This window comes from Haliotis cracherodii, unplaced genomic scaffold (assembly GCF_022045235.1).
Source record: "Haliotis cracherodii isolate W230 unplaced genomic scaffold, xgHalCrac1.p SCAF_12, whole genome shotgun sequence".
NCBI lineage: Eukaryota > Metazoa > Mollusca > Gastropoda > Lepetellida > Haliotidae > Haliotis > Haliotis cracherodii.
The window spans coordinates 3,304,602-3,326,936 of NW_027266267.1; the positions used below are offsets into that span (position 1 = coordinate 3,304,602).

General features: G+C 43.7%; 1 protein-coding gene across 2 annotated transcripts in view; it reads right to left on the reverse strand.

The window, feature by feature from the left end:
- Window positions 1-1,473: 1,473 nt before the first annotated feature.
- LOC139458129 (lens fiber membrane intrinsic protein-like) overlaps window positions 1,474-22,335 on the reverse strand; it is a 35,110-nt gene continuing 14,248 nt past the window's right edge. For both annotated transcript variants that reach the window (XM_071239435.1, XM_071239434.1), the window contains exons 3-4: window positions 6,401-6,544; window positions 1,474-3,096 (exon numbers count right to left, since the gene is read on the reverse strand). In XM_071239435.1, the coding sequence (XP_071095536.1) occupies window positions 2,897-3,096; window positions 6,401-6,544 (344 nt within the window). In that variant the 3' untranslated portion in view covers window positions 1,474-2,896. The remainder of the gene's footprint in view (window positions 3,097-6,400; window positions 6,545-22,335) is intronic.

Here is a 22,335-nt window from a genome sequence, read left to right on the forward strand (position 1 = left end):
ATAATCCAAGTAAGGGTGATTGTGACTCTACTTAACCATGGTAACTTGCATTCTTAGCATCTATCACCCTGATCATGTTACCATAGTTACAGTTTCCAGGCACCATCATTCAACACTTCATGAAATTTAACAAACTGAAAACATTCTAATTAAATCTTAAAAAAACTGGAAAAAATCCCAGACTGGATAAATTTTCACAAAGTTAGTTATCACAACACAACCAGGTTAAAGGGGAGATAACCCAATATAGGACATAGTGATAAAAAACACACAACTCTTCATGTTCTGCTCGGTAGCCAGGCACAGGCATGGATGTTAATTTTCTACAATAGTCCGTTTCAACCCCTGCCAAACTAGGCTGGAATTCCCAGGCTCGATCATAGTGCCACCAGTGACTATTACGAGTTATGTCCCCTCTATGTCCCTTCTATTGACCAATCAGATTCCTACTCTCACATTACTTGCATTTGCCCCAAACAAAATGGCGGCACCCAGTCAAGATGATCTGGTTGATAAGTAACAATATCATAATAAAACGGGCCTTATCTCACGAAGTGCATTAAACCATTTGAGCACTTTGATTAAAAACATGAAAAGATTTGGAAAACATCTGTTGATGCCCAGTTGACGGTACACATCCTTTTCAAATTCTGCAATTGATCGAAATCCGCATGTTGAAATCCATGTTGTTTACTAACCGGATGTCTAGTTCATTGAGGGATTTTGATTGGACTATGCACAGACTTGTTAGTCCAGCTAAAATGTAGCTCCAGGATTCCAGCTTAGCTCAGGAAGGGTGGAAAGTGGACTTTTACAGTCCGTTAATTCCCTTGCCTCAAGAAGATGCCTTGGCAGCTATTGTGAAGTTTCTGTGGGGTGATGCTGTACATACCAACACAAGATTACATGACACTAACCCAGTACACAGCTACACGGGCCAAGATACAAAATAGTAGAAAGAAAATGTTATAAGAATATTTCATAGGTAAAAATAAGTATCAGCCATAATGCCGATGATGCGTGTTTACAAATGATGACGTGTGTATATAAATGATGATGTGTTTACAAATAATGACGTGTATACAAAGGATGACGTGTGTTTACAAATGATGATGTGAGTATGTTTGTAAGTGAAACATGATGTCATGAGTAGAAAACATGGAAATATGACACCAGGTGTCGCAGGATGTGCTGGTCGGCCAACATAGGGTCAGTAGTGAACGACCCGGTGAGGTTGGCCAATCAGAAATGCGGGTCAGGAAATGCATCACAGTGGATGACAAAAACTGCTGTATTTCTTATCTATTACTGACAAAAAATTAGGTCCTTAACTTGATCTGAGAAGTATATGTCAGGCAGCACAAGTGACGTGTAGGTGTCATGTTGTTATGATGACTCCAGGCAAACAGGCCATTACAGGATGCAGATGTCACTTGCTCCATGTGTTCGTGCATAGGCGGATCCAGGGGCGGATCCAGGGGCGGATCCAGGGGCGGGTGCAGGGTGGGGTGGGGGTGTCCAGTGGGGTCTGGATATCCCTTTTTGAAAACCAAATGTAGGATGTTGAAGGTAGTAAAATTATCTGAGAGAGGATTTTGTTATTTAGGACTCCTCCTTTTATAAATGCTGGATTCCCCCTTGTCGTGTATTGCTGAATACACTGTCTGGGACATGTACACCGTGGGAGTGGCAACATCGTGTTGTGACGGAGTGGTACACAGTGCTTGATTGAAGGAACGTGATTTAACTTGCACCAGGTGCTTGTTGACATGAAAAACTAGTGTGAGACACCAGTGTGAGACACCAGCGTGAGACACCAGGGTGAGACACCAGGGTGAGACACTAGGGTGAGACACCAGCGAGAGACGCCAGCGTGAGACACCAGTGTGAGACACCCTGACCCTTCTCTTAACACCAGTGTGAGACACCAGCGTGATACACAAGTGTGAGACACCAGCGTGATACACAAGCATGAGACACCAGCGTGATACACAAGTGTGAGACACCAGAGTAAGACACCAGCGTGAGACACCAGCGTGAGACACTGTGACCCTTCTCTTAACACCAGCGTGATACACCAGAGTAAGACACCAGCATGAGACACCAGTGTGAGACACCGAGACCCTTCTCTTAACACCAGTGTGAGACACCAGCGTGAGACACCAGCGTGAGACACTGTGACCCTTCTCTTAACACCAGTGTGAGACACCAGCGTGAGACACCAGCGTGAGACACCAGTGTGAGACACCACCAGTCAATGTGTCTCCTTGTCCTCCATGCACAAGGAGACACAATGAGCCAGTTACCCGCCACCCTCCAGACACCTGGTGTCGAGCCCAAGCTGCAGACACATGAGTGCCCAACTAGGAAACAGTGGGAGGTATTTTCAATTTGTACAGACTGTCCTCCTCAGACAGAAATTCATTTTACTTGACTTTTGCTTAGGGCTTCAGCTACACATGGAATCTATCCCCACTGTTGACCATCATGTTCCGTGGACCCGACATACACTAGATACTCTGTCACCAGGTCTACTAGACCTGTGCTCCATCCGATCACTCCACAGCCACGCGGTCTGCTGGACAATGCCAGGCTTACAACAGTGAAGACATGAGTGTTTAGATAAATACAAGTAGCACAGTTTGATGTGCGTTTAAAGTCAGGGTATGTTTGTGAATCTCCACAACGAAATCACATCCCCATATTCTTTGAGCTGTCAAATGGGTAAAATGTCAAATTTCAGTTAAAATCTGTTTAAAAAACTATAGTTTTGTTAGCTGTTGGAAGAACGTTATCCCCGTCACGGTGGAAGGCAGCCCAGATGACAAAGGTCACCGAACGTCGAACTTGACCTTCAGACCTTGACCTCCCAACCTTGACCTACATGGCGACCTCCTCAGCATGAGTAGTCGTCGGCGCGCCCCACACAGAAGTAGAGGACGCTGGAGATGAGGGACATCCCAGTCGCACCGACAGCACACCAGAAGCTCCAGCTGAAGAGAGGGTCCTTTGAGTTGGCGTCTGCCATTACCTGCGCACGCTCGTCCATGTGCGCCTTGGCCCCGAACACACAGATACCTGCTGCCAGGAGCAGGACTGAAACAGGAAGAGGGAGAGTTACACAGAGGTACACAACAGCTACTGTTGACACACACACACAACAGCTACTGTTAACACACACAACAGCTACTGTTAACACACACACACAACAGCTACTGTTAACACACACACACAACAGCTACTGTTGACACACATACACAACAGCTACTCTTGACACACACACACAACAGCTACTGTTGACACACACACACACAACAGCTACTGTTGACACACACACACAACAGCTACTGTTAACACACACAAACAACAGCTACTGTTAACACACACACACACACCAACAGTTACTGTTGATACACACACACAACAGCTACTGTTAACACACACACACACACCAACAGTTACTGTTGATACACACACACAACAGGTGAGATTAAGGTGTAAATACAGGTGAGGCTGTGGTGTACGTACAGGTGAGGTTGTGGTATGCGTACAGGTGAGGTTGGGGTCTACTTACAGGTGAGGTTGTGGTGTACTTACAGGTGAGGCTGTGGTGTACGCACAGGTGAGGTTGTGGTGTACAGGAGAGGTTGTGCTGTACTTACAGGTGAAGTTGTGGTGTACGTACAGGTGAGGTTGTGTTGTACGTACAGGTAAGGTTGTGGTGTACTTACAGGTGAAGTTGTGGTGTACTTACAGGTGAGGTTGTGGTGTACTTACAGGTGAGGTTGTGGTGTACTTACAGGTGAGGTTGTGGTGTACGTACAGGTGAGGTTGTGGTGTACTTACAGGTGAGATTGTGGTGTACAGGAGAGGTTGTGGTGTACTTACAGGTGAGGTTGTGGTGTACTTACAGGTGAGGTTGTGGTGTACTTACAGGTGAGGTTGTGGTGTACTTACAGGTGAGGCTGTGGTGTACTTACAGGTGAGGTTGTGGTGTACTTACAGGTGAGGCTGTGGTGTACTTACAGGTGAGGCTGTGGTGTACGCACAGGTGAGGTTGTGGTGTACAGGAGAGGTTGTGCTGTACTTACAGGTGAGGTTGTGTTGTACGTACAGGTAAGGTTGTGGTGTACTTACAGGTGAAGTTGTGGTGTACTTACAGGTGAGGTTGTGGTGTACTTACAGGTGAGGTTGTGGTGTACTTACAGGTGAGGTTGTGGTGTACTTACAGGTGAGGTTGTGGTGTACTTACAGGTGAGATTGTGGTGTACAGGAGAGGTTGTGGTGTACTTACAGGTGAGGTTGTGGTGTACTTACAGGTGAGGTTGTGGTGTACTTACAGGTGAGGTTGTGGTGTACGTACAGGTGAGGTTGTGGTGTACTTACAGGTGAAGTTGTGGTGCAATTACAGGTGAGGTTGTGGTGTACAGGTGAGGTTGTGGTGTACGTACAGGTGAGGTTGTGGTGTACTTACCGGTGAGGTTGTGGTGTTCGTACAGGTGAAGTTGTGGTGCAATTACAGGTGAGGTTGTGATGTACTTACCGGTGAGGTTGTGGTGTACAGGAGAGGTTGTGGTGTACGTACAGGTGAGGTTGTGGTGTACAGGAGAGGTTATGGCGTACGTACAGGTGAGGTTGTTGTGTACTTACAAGTGAGATTGTGGTGTACAGGAGAGGTTATGGCGTACATACAGGTGAGGTTGTGGTGTACTTACCGGTGAGGTTGTGGTGTTCGTACAGGTGAAGTTGTGGTGTACTTACAGGTGAGATTGTGGTGTTCGTACAGGAGAGGTTGTGGTGTACGTACAGGTGAGGTTGTGGTGTACAGGTGAGGTTGTAGTGTACTTATAGGTGAGGCTGTGGTGTACAGGTGAAGTTGTGGTGTACTTACAGGTGAAGTTGTGGTGAACGTACAGGTGAGGTTGTGGTGTACTTACAGGTGAGGTTGTGGTGAACGTACAGGTGAGGTTGTGGTGTACTTACAGGTGCGGTTGTGGTGTACAGGTGAAGTTGTGGTGTACTTACAGGTGAAGTTGTGGTGAACGTACAGGTGAGGTTGTGGTGTACTTACAGGTGAGGTTGTGGTGAACGTACAGGTGAGGTTGTAGTGTACTTATAGGTGAGGCTGTGGTGTACAGGTGAAGTTGTGGTGTACTTACAGGTGAAGTTGTGGTGAACGTACAGGTGAGGTTGTGGTGTACTTACAGGTGAGGTTGTGGTGAACGTACAGGTGAGGTTGTGGTGTACTTACAGGTGAGGTTGTGTGGTGTACAGGTGAAGTTGTGGTGTACTTACAGGTGAAGTTGTGGTGAACGTACAGGTGAGGTTGTGGTGTACTTACAGGTGAGGTTGTGGTGAACGTACAGGTGAGGTTGTGGTGTACTTACAGGTGCGGTTGTGGTGTACAGGTGAGGTTGTAGTGTACTTATAGGTGAGGCTGTGGTGTACTTACAGGTGAGGTTGTGGTGTACTTACAGGTGAGGTTGTGGTGTAATTACAGGTGAGGTTGTGGTGTACAGGTGAAGTTGTGTACAGGTGAGGTTGTGGTTACTTGCAGGTGAGGTTGAGGTGTACAGGAGAGGTTATGGTGTAAGTACAGGTGAGGTTGTGGTGTACTTACAGGTGAGATTGTGGTGTACAGGAGAGGTTGTGGTGTACGTACAGGTGAGGTTGTGGTGTACTTACCGGTGAGGTTGTGGTGTTCGTACAGGTGAAGTTGTGGTGTAATTACAGGTGCGGTTGTGATGTTCTTACCGGTGAGGTTGTGGTGTACAGGAGAGGTTATGGTGTACATACAGGTGAGGTTGTGGTGTACTTACTGGTGAGATTGTGGTGTACAGGTGAGATTGTGGTGTTCGTACAGGTGAGGTTGTGGTGTTTGTACAGGTGAGGTTGTGGTGTACTTACAGGTGAGATTGTGGTGTACAGGAGAGGTTATGGCGTACGTACAGGTGAGGTTGTGGTGTACTTACAAGTGAGATTGTGGTGTACAGGAGAGGCTGTTGTGTACGTACAGGTGAGGTTGTGGTGTACTTACAGGTGAGGTTGTGGTGTTCGTACAGGTGAGGTTGTGGTGTACTTACAGGTGAGGTTGTGGTGTTCGTACAGGTGAGGTTGTGGTGTTTGTACAGGTGAGGTTGTTGTGTAATTACAGGTGAGGTTGTGGTGTGCAGGTGAAGTTGTGGTGTTCGTACAGGTGCGGTTGTGGTGTTCGTACAGGTGAGGTTGTGGTGTTCGTACAGGTGAGGTTGTGGTGTACTTACAGGTGAGGTTGTGGTGTGCAGGTGAAGTTGTGTACAGGTGCGGTTGTGGTTACTTACAGGTAAGGTTGTGGTGTAATTACAGGTGAGGTTGTGGTGTAAAGGTGAAGTTGTGTACAGGTGAGGTTGTAGTTACTTACAGGTGAGGTTGATGAAAGCGCCTGCAGCCTGGTGGGGGTTGCAGCACTTGCAGCTGCAGCAGAGGGAGAAGAGGCCGATGAAGAGCGAGATGAGAGCACACGCCACAGCACAAGACATGAGGCCCTGCACAGCCTTGTACCAGTCTGAAACAAACACAGCAAACAACATCATTAACTAATTCCATACACCATTATGAATATATATACAAGAGTCATCAGAAGATGACAATCCCCCAGGCCTCAACATATTCGAAAGCACAAATCATCTGACTGTCACATTAGGTCCAACTTGATGAGAGTATTTCTCTCTAATCTGTCTGTCCGTATACGACAGTAGTTATTGTGCTATCAAAACAATACCATGGAATTGGGATTCGAAACTTTGTATTTCTATATCAGGTACACACCAATATGAACAGTCAAAATCAAAGTTGTTGCCATGGAAACAGACTTTTTTTTCTTCTAAACACCCCTAAGTAGCAAAAGGCAAACTGGTCTTTGTGTGTGCAAAGTGTCATGAAAGAATACATATCAGTTTTAGAGATATGGTCTGGACAAAAACACTACTACGAACAGATGTAACTAATGTTATATTTGGGATAACACTTTCTTAGTTAAGTACAGATTCTAGTACTTTCATGGGTTGAGTCCCGTCCGGGATTCGAACCCACACCTGCCAGGGTGAGGCACCTAATTGCCAGCACACAAAGTCAGCGATCTAACCCACTCAGCCACCGAGGCTTCCAAAAATGAAAGTCCGACAACTGGTAGTCTAGATCACGTACTTTGAGTACCCCCTGACAAGTGTAAATTGGCACGGCTCCCATGGCATTGTGTATTCGTGTTTTCATACTATGAACAGAGCCCAAGACAAACTCGTTGCCATGGAAATAGGAATTTTATTTCTTTTCTTAAATTCCTAAATAACAAAAAACACCACTTCAGCCCTTTAATACATGTACCAGGTTAGTATGACAAGTCTTTCACAGTTTTCAAGTTGTGCTCCGGAAACGACACCTACCACTACCTTTGTTTCCAAATTGTTTCCATGGAAAACAAGAAAAAGAAAAATGCCAAAAATCCGCAAATAACAAAAGGCACCACATCAGGATCTGTTTCATATATCTGCCAAGCTTTGTTGAAAAATATAGAACGGTTTTCGAGTTATGCTCCAGAAACCAAAAACAAGTCGCACAAAATTATTCGCAAAACTAGCAATCGTGTCCTTGTCCACCAAAATTTAAAAAATACAAAATAGCAAAAGGCACCACTTCAGCATGTGACTGATATATCTTTCAAGTTTTGATCAAATATACTGAATGGTTTTCGAATTCTGCCCCGGGAACGAACCCCATCCCCAATGGAGTCTACGTCCAACCTCTTTCCATAAAAAAAATTAAAAATAAAAATTCGAAAAATCCCAAAATATCAAAAGGCAACACTTCAGTAGGTGACTGATAGATTTGCCAAGTTTCGATCAAATACACTGAATGGTTTTCGAGTTCTCCCCCAGAAAAGGAAATGATTGTATGCTGGGGGATAAAAAGTATGACAAAAGTATTCAAAACTGTGAGGGGCGGTCGGGTAGCCAAGTGGTTAAAGCATTTGCTCGTCACGCCGAAGACCCGGGTTCAATTCCCGACGTGGGTACAACGTGTGAAGCCCATTTCTGGTGTCCCCCGCCGTGATATTGCTGGAATATTGCTAAAAGCGGCGTAAAACCATACTCACTCACTCAAAACTGAGAATTGAGACAGCATGAGAGTCTGACAAAACCTACACTAAGTGACAGTCAAGGGGTCCCTGTAGTCCTGCACCATGACCGTGGAATATATTTATTTTATGAAAAAATAATAATTTAGATATGCATACAAAAGCAAGTCTAGCCAGCTCAAGCTAGCTCTAAATCAGCATGCAGAGGGAATTTTTTTTTATTTTTGGAGTCAAGATGGATATTGTGTAATATAAGATTTCAGAGACTAAATGTTAGTCTAGGGTCCCTGTGATATCCCTAATGACAACTATACATTCAGTTAGCTAGGAGCAAACCTCACACACCCCCAGGGCACGGCAGATCTGATTATCTCGGAGTATAAACACATCAACCACCGCTGTTCATTCAGGGTTTCATCTCTGATGTAGCCATGTGAACAAAGTGCCCCTGGCCAGCAAATTGGGGAAATAAATTCATTATTTGTTTCAGAATTGGGATTTCAGTCAGGCCTTATTTTTTAAATTCAGAGGCTCAACATGTTCACAAGAATAATGTACCACACAGCATGAGATCCTCTTCTCTACTGGTCCTGGGCCCACTTGCACAAAGCGATCTTAGCGCTAAGACTATTGTAAGCCTATGGGAGTTTCATCACATTTGTAAATATTAACTGTCATTTGTTGCTGACTGAGGGCCAAATATTGACCTCCGACCTCCCAGCAACAAAAATCCATCTCACAACTGATATCCTAACTTTGTTTAGGACTTAAATACTCTCTCAGAGTTGACAGAAGTCAAGCAATAAAAATTGTTCATCCTTTGATGTCATGGTGCTACAGGTCAAGGTTGAATGATGATCCACTGGACTTGGGCAAGGTTGAATGATGATCAAATTGTTTGATAGGCATTACTTAGAAGTTGACGGATGACAAGATAGACACAACTTTTTATGGATAACAACTTCTTTAATACTGTAAAAGGCGACGTTTCGGTATAGATCCTTATATCGTTGTCAAGCAAGACTGTCTTGCTTGACAACGATATAAGGATCTATACCGAAACGTCGCCTTTTACAGTATTAAAGAAGTTGTTATCCATAAAAAATTGTGTCTATCCTGAATGATGATCCACTGGACTTGGTCAAGATTGAATGATGATCCACTGGACTTGGTCAAGGTTGAATGATGATCCACTGGACTTGGTCAAGGTTGAATGATGATCCATTGGACTTGGCTTGGAGCCAGACTTCGATACTTTCAGTGAAACGGCAATATTGCATGTCACCATGGTCTGTTTGTTTGTTTGTTTGCCTATTGTTGTTTAACGCCGCACGCAGCAATATTTCAGCTGTATGACTGGGGTCTGTAAATAATCAAGTCTGGACCAGAAATCCAGTGATTGACATCATGAGCATCGATCAACGTAATTAGGATAGGGTCAGCGATCCTGACCACCCGATCCCATCAGTCGCCTCTTACGACCAGCATAGCAGGGATCCGGTGGTCATGCTCACTGAATTGGTTGATGCATGTCATCGTATCCCAGTTGCATGGATTGATGCTCATGATATCAATCACTGGATTGTCTGGACCAGACTTGATTATTTACAGACTGCTGTCATCATGGTCATGTAGCTGGAAGGTTGCTGAGTGTTGCATTAAACAACAAACACAATGTACATGCAAGTAAATATTACCACATCAAAGCCAGCATGGTCATTTGCTACCATCTTGGCCACAGAGAGATGACAATGTGAGAAGAAGTTCACTTTTGTGTTTCCACTGTTTTGTCAATCAATTTCAAAGGGAAACATCGCTTGTGAATGAATTTCTGTGTATACTTTAGGTTAAACAATACAAATAATACAAAACCTTGTTATATTTTTTCAACCTTCTTACCCAATACACCAGAAAACAGATGATACTTGATACATCTGTAAAGTAGATTGCAGTGTAGTCCCATCGGCTAGATGCTAAACCCAGGGGATGAGGAAGGTGGAGACCACGAAGGTAATCAGCGGTAGCTCAGTACATAGCGAATACAGTAGGTGGCAGTGAGTCACCTTGCTGCAGGCCAGGAGGGAGGGGGAGGAGGGGGGACTGGGAGTCTTTGATGTGTCAGATAAAGCCATCAGAAACAGGTACTGCAGCTAGCTAATAGAGGAGGCAGTCGGTATCTCGAAGATGGGAGTCCATTTTTCCTTTTAGCTGACAGTTGCTGAAAGTTTATTTGAAGAACAAAAACCAACCTGACAGTTATCGTTAATCGTGTTGCGGAAGAATGAGTGGCTCGCTTAGAGTGGGTGGGTGAGTGAGAGTGAGGTGGGTTGATGCTGTGGTGAGGTGGTGGTCGTGTAGCACAAGCCCTTGAGTGTGGACACAGGGCTTCAGGACACGGCGGTTTGGATATGCTGTTTGCGGGGACTGACACTGAAACTACTTTAACCTTTCATGGCAAATGTTTGGCCATCTTGAAAGTCATTTCACACACCAGCTATCGGTCCTCTCTAAATCTCACACGTAATAGACAGTTGTCGATGTCTGTGAAGTACGCGGACATCCCCATGTTTTCCGACTCTTTTAAGCGAATGGTAAGTCCCGAGAGAGGCAGGATGACACTGGTGCCCAAAGTAAACTGTTATCTACTCGTTGTGGGGCGATACACCGATGCACTGGTGGATCATGATTTTTTACTTCTCAATACAAGTATCGATCACAGTCGCACTCTAAGCAAAAAATATTGATTTTGACCCTAAATGTGAACACTTATCAGTAGTGCAAGTTAATAGTGAAAACATACATATTTTCATTTGTTGTGCCATACTTGACACTGCCAACGGTGAATCGGTAATTCGTCAGTGTGCCAGGTATTTGACCATCCTCTCTATGAAAAAGATGGCTTACGCACCACAGATAAGAGCACATACAAGTATCGTGATACATATCGGATTGTGAGTAAAGTATTGTGATACGTATCGGATCTCACAGTTGGTGTATGGTTCAAGCCTATTATCTATTATCTACACAATTTAAATGTCCTCAAAATATGTACGTACAGCTGACTTATCATTCTGTCCCTGTCAAGAATGAGGTGCGGGCTGCAGAGTTAAGCCAGGGTATGTCTACCATCATCTCCCACTTTGATATTCAAGGAATATCGATAAATCTGTCACACATGTGTTTGGTAACTTCAGTCATAAATGTTGAGGGTCCATGGATGCATAAACATGAGGGTCCATGAATGCATTAACATGGGGTCCATGGATGCATAAACATGAGGGTCCATGAATGCATTAACATGGGGTCCATGGATACATAAACATGGGGTCCATGAATGCTTTAACATGGGTTCCATAAATGCATAAACATGGGGTCCATGAATGCATAAACATGGGGTCCATAAATGCATAAACATGAGGGTCCATGAATGCATTAACATGGGGTCCATAAAAGCATAAACATGAGGGTCCATGAATGCATTAACATGGGGTCCATGAATGCATAAACATGGGGTCCATGAATGCATTAACATGGGGACCATGAATATAAACATGGGGTCCATGAATGCATAAACATGGGGTCCACAAATGCATAAACATGAAAGTCCATGAATGCATTAACATGAGGGTCCATGAATACATTAACATGAGAGTCCATGAATATAAACATGGGGTCCATGAATGCATAAACATGGAGTCCACTAAAGCATAAACATGAGGGTCCATGAATGCATAAACATGGAGTCCACGAATGCATAAACATGAGGGTCCATGAATGCATAAACATGGAGTCCACGAATGCATAAACATGAGGGTCCATGAATGCATAAACATGAGGGTCTATGAATGCATAAAGATGGATTCCATGAATGCATAAATGTGGAGCCCATGAATGCATAAACACAAGGGTCTATGAATGCATAAAGATGGAGTCCATGAATGCATACATTTAGAGGTCAATGCATAAATATGAAGGTCCATGAATGCATAAACATGAGGGTCCATGAATGCATAAACATGAGGGTCCATGAATACAAACATGAGGGTCCATGAATACATTAACATGAGAGTCCATGAATATAAACATGGGGTCCATGAATGTATAAACATGGGGTCCATGAATGCATAACTTTGGAGCCCATGAATGCATAAACACAAGGGTCTATGAATGCATAAAGATGGAGTCCATGAATGCATACATTTAGAGGTCAACGCATAAACATGAAGGTCCATGAATGCATAAACATGAGGGTCCATGAATGCATCAACATGAGGGTCCATGAATGCATAAACATGGGGTATATGAATGTATAAACATGAGGGTCCATGAATGCATCAACATGAGGGTCCATGAATGCATAAACATGAAGGTCCATGAATGCATAAACATGAGGGTCCATGAATGCATCAACATGAGGGTCCATGAATGTATAAACATGGGGTATATGAATGCATAAATGTGGAGCCCATGAATGCATAAACACAAGGGTCTATGAATGCATAAAGATGGAGTCCATGAATGCATACATTTAGAGGTCAAGGCATAAACATGAGGGTCCATGAATGCATAAACATGGGGTCCATGAATGCATAAACATGAGGGTCCATGAATGCATAAACATGAGGGTCCATGAATGCATAAATGTGGAGTCCATGGATGCATAAACACAAGGGCCCATGAATGCATAAATGTGGGGTCCATAAATGCATAAGCATGAGGGTCCAAGAATGAATAAACATGGGGTCCATGAATGCAGCTACAATTGCCAAGGTGACTGTATTGTGAGCAGTTTCCGTGGTGATGGTATTGCGAGTGGTAGCCATGGAGACAGTATTAAGTGGTTGCCATAGTTACTGGATTGGGAGTGGTTGCCATGGCAACTAGTGTTGCCATGGTTACTGTTGAGCGGTTGCCGTGGTCGCCCTGACCTGGCATGTGAGAACACAGAGGAAATGTCACAGTTGAAATATTGCATTAGTAATTGAGACCGGCAGAGACAGGTTGACATTATACACTGGACAAGGCAACTCATGGTAAATATAGACTCGGACTGCTGAGCTCAGATATATCGGAAATTGAATTATTGATATGAGCATCCAGTCATGACCCAGTGTTGGACTTAATCACAATAGAATAATGAATCATAAATACTTGCATCCAAAATGAGGTTGAACAATAAACTGATATCAAACAGTTACCAATAGCAACGAAGCAATGACATATGTTAGGTTATTCTTTCCTACGACTCCAACTCCTGTTGTAAACGCTTGGTTTATTTGCTGTTTTCCAGTGAGGAGAACAAGACACCCTGCCCCATTACTCCTGGCTGAAACCAAACATGATGGGAATGTCCCACATCTGAAGTTCCCTGGACATGAACACCCTGGGGGTGGGGGGAAGGACAGGAGAATGTCACACATCTGAAGTTCCCCCGACATGAACACCCTGGGGGCTGGGGGAAGGAGAGGAGAATGTCCCACATCTGAAGTTCCCCCGACATGAACACCCTGGGGGCTGGGGGAAGGAGAGGAGAATGTCCCACATCTGAAGTTCCCCCGACATGAACACCCTGGGGGCTCGGGGAAGGAGAGGAGAATGTCACACATCTGAAGTTCCCCCGACATGAACACCCTGGGGGCTGGGGGAAGGAGAGGAGAATGTCACACATCTGAAGTTCCCCCGACATGAACACCCTGGGGGCTGGAGGGGGGGGAGAGGAGAATGAACTGGCCGCCAGTCATTACGGTGAAGTATGTGTATAAACAGGGCCCCACCCTGTAGTATCACTGTTATACACCGGCTTCAACGACACCTCATTATTGAGGTCTTATCTCCCCACTACTTCCTCCACACACACAACACTACTTCCTTGTAGGATCAATACACATCAACAGTTGGTGCACTTGGGATAAGCAGATCTTGTTGAAAGTTTATATCCTGCTTGACAACTTCACTTGTGTGATCTACCGTAAATCTTGAAATTAACGTGAGCGTGAATAAAATGTGAAAAATGCGAGTGGTATTTGCTCGCATTATTAAACATCGCTTTTATATCGACAATAAGACATTTTGGATAACAGAAATACCAACTTAGACATACGCTGAAAACAAGCAACTATGTATTCCACATCACTGTTTATTGAGCAGCACTTGTAACAAGTATATAAACAATGTCATTCAAACACTAATTACATCCTGTGAATCGTCACTGCAGGGGTCAAGACAAGAGTTCTACTCACTTAGGTCATCACTGATCACATCTGCAAGTCCAGACAGACGCCATCCACACAACGCAGTGTCTTTGTTCTTTGCGACTGCGTCAAAGGCCGACACGAGCCAGCGCGCATGTATTGTTTTAGTGGAAGTACTCTACTCAGCGCTAAAAACCGGTGCTATTTGGTGTGTGATTGGATTAATGTAAGGTTGGATTAAGGTGAGGTAAACGTGACAGAGGACATTTTCTTAAGATATAAATCCACTGCTGCTTGAGAGGAGTGGGCGTCGCATTCATTTCGAGTTGCATTTGGCCGATACACCAACTGTGCGATCTGATAAGTATCACGATACCTTACCCACGATCCTATACGTATCGTGAAACTTGCATGTGCGCTTATCTGTAGTTCATAAGCCATCTTTTCCATTATTTTTATTATTGAAGGTCATTTTTAATACAAGAGTCATCAGAAAGATGACAATTCCCCCAGCAGCTGTCTGTAAAGTCACCACTAGTAAATGTGCAATTCTGTATGTAATGAGTCAAGAGTTGAATGTTCTTGAAAACATTTACCAACAAAAGATCCACCATGGTCGCATCCATATGAAATGGAAAGTAAAACAAGTGTGTTTCTGTGGGTTTTTTTATGCAAACAAATGACGAATTTCAAGAATCAATAACTAAACAAGCGTATAGTTGACGAAGTCATCTATATCCCCCGCCCATTTTAACACGTTATGGTCCCAAACCAGGTAACTGACCAACATTTCTGTTAGCCCATGTCAAAATAGCTGAAATGGAAATTCTAAAATAAACATTTCTATAAAACTCCTTAATATCAAATGGCACCAGTTCAGTATGAACTTTATATATAGACATGCAATGTTTGGCAAGGAAATATTTAACAGTTTATTTGTTATACTCCATAAGTGAACCCACCCTATCTTAAAACTTAAATCCAACTTGTTGCCATGGCAAAGGTGGAATATGTAAATATCAAAAATTCCTTAAAATCAAAAGGCACAACTTCGATTTCGATCAAATACACTGAAGGGTTTTCGAGTTCTGCCCGGAAAAGGAAATGAACAGACTGACAGACGGACACACAGACTGGCTGATCGATACATCCCCCCGAATTATATGCAGGGGGAATAATAATTAATCAAATATATTGCAAACATTAGTCCAGACAAACAATGAACAATCTTTTTATTACCAGATATCATAATAATAGGATCAAATTGTGTCGGAATTGTTGACTGATATTTCCTGTGTTACGTGATCGCAGTGATCAGCTGATAATGTTTTCTGAGATGGGGGAAAACATTGTGTCATTGGAGTTTATTAAAAATGTTAGTAAATTTTAGGAGCCATGTGCGCTATAACCGAGTTAGTGTTATATTGAAGGGCGGAATAATGAGGGAACATTGTAGCACTTACTCCATACATGATATTCTTCTAGGAACTTGTAGACTTATCTGCTCCTGTCTGCCACCACCTAGACTTGCACAAGTCTCTAAGACATTAATTACCAGTATTAGTTTAAATCATAATTTGTAGATTATGTAAGCACTAAGAACAGGTTGTTCCTTTAACAGAAAGGAGAACTGTCCACATAGAACAGGTTGTCCTTATAACAGAAAGGAGAACTGTCCACATAGAACAGGATGTCCCTATAAGAGAAAGGAGTACTGTCTACATAGAACAGGTTATCCTTATAACAGAAAGGAGAACTGTCCACATAGAACAGGTTGTCCCTATAAGAGAAAGGAGTACTGTCCACATAGAACAGGTTGTCCCTATAACAGAAAGGAGAACTGTCTACATAGAACAGGTTGTCCCTATAAGAGAAAGGAGAACTGTCCACATAGAACAGGTTGTCCTTAAAACAGAAAGGAGAACTGTCCACATAGAACAGGTTGTCCCTATAAGAGAAAGGAGAACTGTCCACATAGAACAGGTTGTCCCTATAAGAGAAAGGAGAACTGTCCACATAGAACAGGTTGTCCCTATAAGAGAAAGGAGAACTGTCCACATAGAACAGGTTGTCCCTATAAGAGAAAGGAGTACTGTCCACATATCTAGACTTGCCTATTAGGAGGATAGAATTTCTACACATCCATGGACTTATATTTCTATACAGTCTTGGAGCAAGGCTATCCACCACCTCTCTCTGTATAGACAAATCTGTCTACCCAGGACAAATGCACGGAAACAGGGCAAGAAGCCAAGAAGCTGACTTGCTAAGTACAGATGTTTCTGAGTTTCCTAACAATGTACCTGTGTTTCAGATTCTTTGAAAAATAAACATTCAATTTAAATCACAATAAATGAGACAGTTTTCTAAGTAAGACAGCATTCAGTAAGGCACACAGCAAGAAGCCAGGCACAGCAACCAGCAAGAAATACAACCTAGCTATGGCAAGATCCAAAGCCAGTCAGGTAATGTATTCTTGTTTGCTGGGAGGAATGACAGACGTTCAGGACAAATGTCACCAGCTCAACACAAGCAGGCCTCCTGTCAGAGTCGCGACAGACCCGTCATGCTGGCTAGTTGCAATGCTGAATAAGCTCACATAAGCATCCAGTTTTACATAGGATGCTGCTCCAAGTCTTGTCTGTAAAGATGTGACCATTTACAGACTGACGTCCTGTATTGAGCACATTCTGTACATAGGCATGACTCTAATCACTTGGATGTCAGAATCTGACCTGGGAACTGTCCAAGAACATCAGACAGACGCTGACAAGTTCCACCTTTCCAAGAGTGAGTGAGTGTGTCGGGTTTAAAGCAGCTTTGAACAATATTCCAGTTATATAACGGTGATTCAAACCCACAATCACAGGTTTCAATGACACATATAACAGACTCATGTGGTGGTCTGACGTGGACTGGAGCAATCCTCTACTGCCACTCATCGCCATGGTTACAAGAAAAAACTATGAAACATTAAGTGGCTTGCTTATTAAGGACACATTGCCTGTCTTCACAGCGCCCTCACGACAAGCAATGTTACAGCTTTCATGGGATAAACATCAACGACATTCTCTCATATCACCATAGTAACGTGAGCCATATCAAGCATTGTTAGAAGCGATGGGGATACTGAAAGTTACTACTCGGGGGTAGAATCTAACATGTTTAACACGATAACAAAAAGCAAAACCCCTAAATATGGCACATTTCTACTCTTCCTTATGATACCTTAACTGCAAGAGCTACAGGACTAGAGCCAATTTCTAAGGCTGTGTAGTATTTTCACCTGGGTCTGTAAGGTTTAAGAATTATGACAAGCTTGATGCAAACTGGGAGCGATGCTCAGTGAGGGGTCACTAAACTGGAACAGACTATAGGCTGTCTTGACAGAGGGAGTCTACAACTAACCTTTCCTCACAAGTAGAAAAACATGTTGAGCTGGCCCTCCCTCTGCATGCAGCAGCCCCAGTGCACACAGTCCGTTAGACTTGCACAGTCTCTTAGGCATTAATTACTAGCTCACATCATTATGTCTAGATTATGTAAATAATAAGAACAAGTTGTCCCTATGAGAGACTGGAGTCCATGTGTCTAGACTTGACAATGAGGAGGATAGAATTACGACACATTCATGGACTTTTCTTTCAGTACAGCCTTGGGGCAAGGCTAGCAGCTGGTCTGATTGGGTGGATCTGCTCATATCCTGGCTATTTTTAACTTCAGGTCATAAAAACTGGCATGAATGTTGTAAGTAGGCCCCCCCCCAACCCCCCTCGTGGGTCAGTGAGACTAAACCTGTTACTGTTTTAGTGTTTAAAGAGGAGGCAGGTCTCTGTAGAAATGGATTCCCTCACCCCTAACCCAACACACACACCTATCTGTGGGTCAGGGAGACTACACCTATAGAGGATACCCCACCCCACCCCACCACACACAAACACTTATTTGTGGGTCAGAGTGACTACAGCTATAGAGGACACCCCCTACCTCTCCCTCCGTCCCCAAGGACCAGGCCTTGGTTATCAGTGGGATGCTGCCTTCAACCTGCACTTCCGTAGTCCACAGAAATCCCTGCATAGTGTATCAGACCAATGCTCTCGGCCACACTAACATCGCTAGGAACAAATGGTGTCAGGGCATTGACATGATGTCATAAGCTCTGACTGGGATAGTCTTCAATATCATCACCAAAGGTGAAAAAATACTTTGGACATTTTGGATGCAATTCGTGGATGTCCTAGAAACTGGACTGATCTGCAACTGTGTTGATGTGGACGAGGCTGAACTACTTCCCCGCCACAAGGAACAGACGGAGCAGCTGCAGAGAGCTATTAAAACATTTCAATCAAACCACAGATTTTTAAACACATGGAAAAACACACTGAAGGTTTTTGTCGCTGATATTTTACAATATGAATTCCTTTTGATGCGCAGCAACAGGTGGTTATCCAGAATCCCAAACATGTTCAGAGCTGCGTGTCAACAGGAAACACCTTCAATATTTACATTTATTCTGGTTTTTTTACTATGTAACATATGTTATATTTACAATTACCATGATGACAATTTAATTCAGTGCAAATTCTAGTACGATGTTAGTTGGAGCCCCACTCTGCAGTATTCCTGCTGTATGACAGTGGACTTGGCTTGGAGCCTGACTTCCATACTCTCAGTGAATTGGCAATATTGCAGCCATGTGACCATGGTCTGCTTGTTTGTTTGTTTGTTGTTTAACACCACACTCAGCAATATTTCAGCTGTATGACTGCGGTCTGTAAATAATCAAGTCTGGACCACACAATCCAGTCATTGATATCATAAGCAAAGATCCACACAATTGGGATACGATGACATGCATCAACCAAGTCAGCGAGCCTGACCACCCGATCCCATAAGTCGCCTCTTTCGACAAGCATATTCGCCTTTCAGGGCAAGCATGGGTTGCTGAAGACCTGTTCTGCCCTGGATCTTCACGGGCCCCGGACCTGGTAGTCAAGATCACATACTTTGTGTACTCAACTGTGCATCAGAAAGTCTTCAAGTTGGTAGTGACAGACACTTTGCCATCTCGACAATGATGGTTGTGGTTGTTGATGATGTTGTTGCCAATGATGGTTGTGGTTGTTGATGATGTTGGTGTTAATTATGTTGTTGATGTTGGTGTTGATGTTGTTGCCAATGATGGCTGTGGTTGTTAACAATGTTGATGATGTTAACAATGATGGTTGTGGTTGTTAACAATGTTGTTGATGTTGATCATGTTAATATTGATGTTAGCCGTAAGGTATCAGTCTGTCTTGATGCTGGATTTATGAGAAAAACATCAATTCTGTTCTCAAAGAGACGCTACAGTTGTCTCACGGTAATAACGGAAATCAATTACCATAAAACCAAGTGACATTCAAATCAATTCCACTCAGCCGGAGATGGAACAATCCCGACTTGTGTCCCGGGAATTCCTGGTGAGTCCCAGGCTCGGGAGACACAACTAATTGGCCGCCCTTGTTAACATGGTTAAGATAGCAGTTGACCCCGCCACTGACTGACAGATGCTCTGTGACAAAGTCTGACAAACGCGCTTGTTATGATCTGCATGACAGCACACAGGATAATCAGGATAATCAGGATAATGACAACAAGACGTTGTCGGTAACACACCTGGGATAATAGCCTTATCCTGAGTATGGGAGGGGCAGAGGGCCCATGCTGGGAGAATTTCTTACAAGCAGTTACAACCTGGACAATTCCCATCAAAATTCCAAACAGGTTATGGTTAATGTTGCATAATTCGTCAAGAAATTCTTCAAGAAATCCGACTAGATATTCTGCATGTTAAGCTAACAGAATGTGCGACAATATACACCAGATCTAGTGAGGACATCTACCTGGTATTGTCTGTCTAACCAATGGTATTGTCTGTCCAGTCAAAGGTATTACTTGTGTTGCCAATGGTATTGCCTGTCTAGGTAATGGTATTGCCTGTCTAGGTAATGGTATTGCCTGTCAAGGTAATGGTATTGCCTGTCTAACCAATGGTATTGTCTGTCCAGCCAAAGGTATTACATGTGATGCCAATGGTATTGCCTGTCTAGCCAATGGCATTGCCGGTCTAGCCAATTAAATTGCCTGTCTAGCCAAAGGTATCGCCTGTTATCCAATGGCATTTTCTGCCTAATTAATGGTATTACATTTCTAGCCAATGGTACTGCACATACAACCAATGGCATTGCATGTCTAGCCAATGGCATGGTCTGTCTAGCCAATGGTATTGTCTGTCTTGCCAATTGTATTGCCTGTCTAGCCAAAGGTATTGCCTGTCTACACAATGGTATTGCCTGTCTAGCCAAAGGTATTGCCTGACTACACAATGGTATTGCATGTGTAGCCAATGGTATTGTCTGTCTAGCCAATTGTATTGCCTGTCTAGCCAATGGCATTACCTGTCTAGCCAATGGTATCGCCTGTCTAGCCAATTGTAATGCCTGTCTAGCCAAAGGCATTGCATGTCTAGGCAATGAGGCGTGAGTCAAAACACACCCAGTAAACATGTCACGCGGACCCTACACACCAGCGTGTGCTGTCACCAGCATGTTTATGCATGTAATGCTCAAGGAGAATGCTAAAACACACCCAGTAAACATGTGACGCGGACCATACACACCAGCATGTTTATGCATGTAATGCTCAAGGAGAGTGCTAAACAAGCTCAGCAGGTTACACCCATCATCTCCATCAGACATCAGGCCGGACAGCTCACCTGGATGGTCCTCATCACGATGCGGAGGCTGCAGGTCGCATACACGTTAGATAATGATTTCCCCCCGACCGAGCAGTGCAGCCACACAGCTAATGCCATCAGGCTGAGCACTGTAAGCATGTAATAGGCTTGTAACCACATCAGGCAGTCAGCTGAGATCCGCCCTTACACCGACTCCTAAAGCTGCATGGTAGAGTCTGCCAACAACTGATAACGCTTCTGTGAAGGCAACATCAGCGTGGTCCTGTTTTCTGTGTTTATGAAATATGTGTAATAAAATGTGTCATCATGCAGTTAATTTACATATTTAACAAAGGCGTCAAACTGAAGACACTCAAGGACACCCTTGTTGTATTACAGAACCTTGTGAATGGAGAGTGTCAATGTTGTTTAAAAATCAGCAATACTCAAGCCATATAATGGTGCCCTGTGACTGGAGCGGTGATTTTTCTGTCCGTCTGCATGAAATATGCCTTCACCTGTCCGACTGTCAGGCAGATAATTTTAAGGTTACTTACAGATTCAGTTATATCATAACTCCTTGTAGATTCTCAAGTAATTGTTTGCACTAATTCAACTGAATCAAGACATGATTTGTCTCTTAGTGTTCGTGATTTTTCTCATACTGTCGTCAGTGATCCATTATTAATGGTGGAAGCTTCACTTAGGCAGCACCGTGATGGAGAATGTCAGGTGATGATGGGTGGAAACCTCAGGACCCCCTCTCCTTAGACTTGCACAAGTCTCTTAGGCAATAATTATTAGTTCAATTTCATAATTTCTTGATCATATAAATAATAAGAACAAGTCATCCCTATAAGAGACTGGAGTACTGCCCACATGACTATTTATAATTATAAGGCTAGAATGACTGTACACCCACGGATTGATCATTCAGTACAGCCTTGGAGCAAGGCTAGCCTCTCCTGCTGGGAAGACAAGATCACATGCACCCTTTCTAGTCACGAATAAGAGATGTGGGATCTCGGGTCAGAACAGGTCCCCAGTAACCTGTGTTGGTTGTATTGTAAGAGGGTACTGATGGTGGACACCATTGGTCAAATCTATCCAGACCACAGCCTGATTCCGACCAGTGGCCGTGTCTAACTGGGCACATGGAGCCGGCGGTCAGACTCGATGACAGGTTGTATTTTGAAACATCAAACAGAAGGAGTCACCTCATTGAAATTGCTCTAAAACCTCTGATGACCTATTTCTAGTCACCAGATAACAGTTTTGACCCTGCCTTCTCCCTCCACCCACCCCTACTGGAC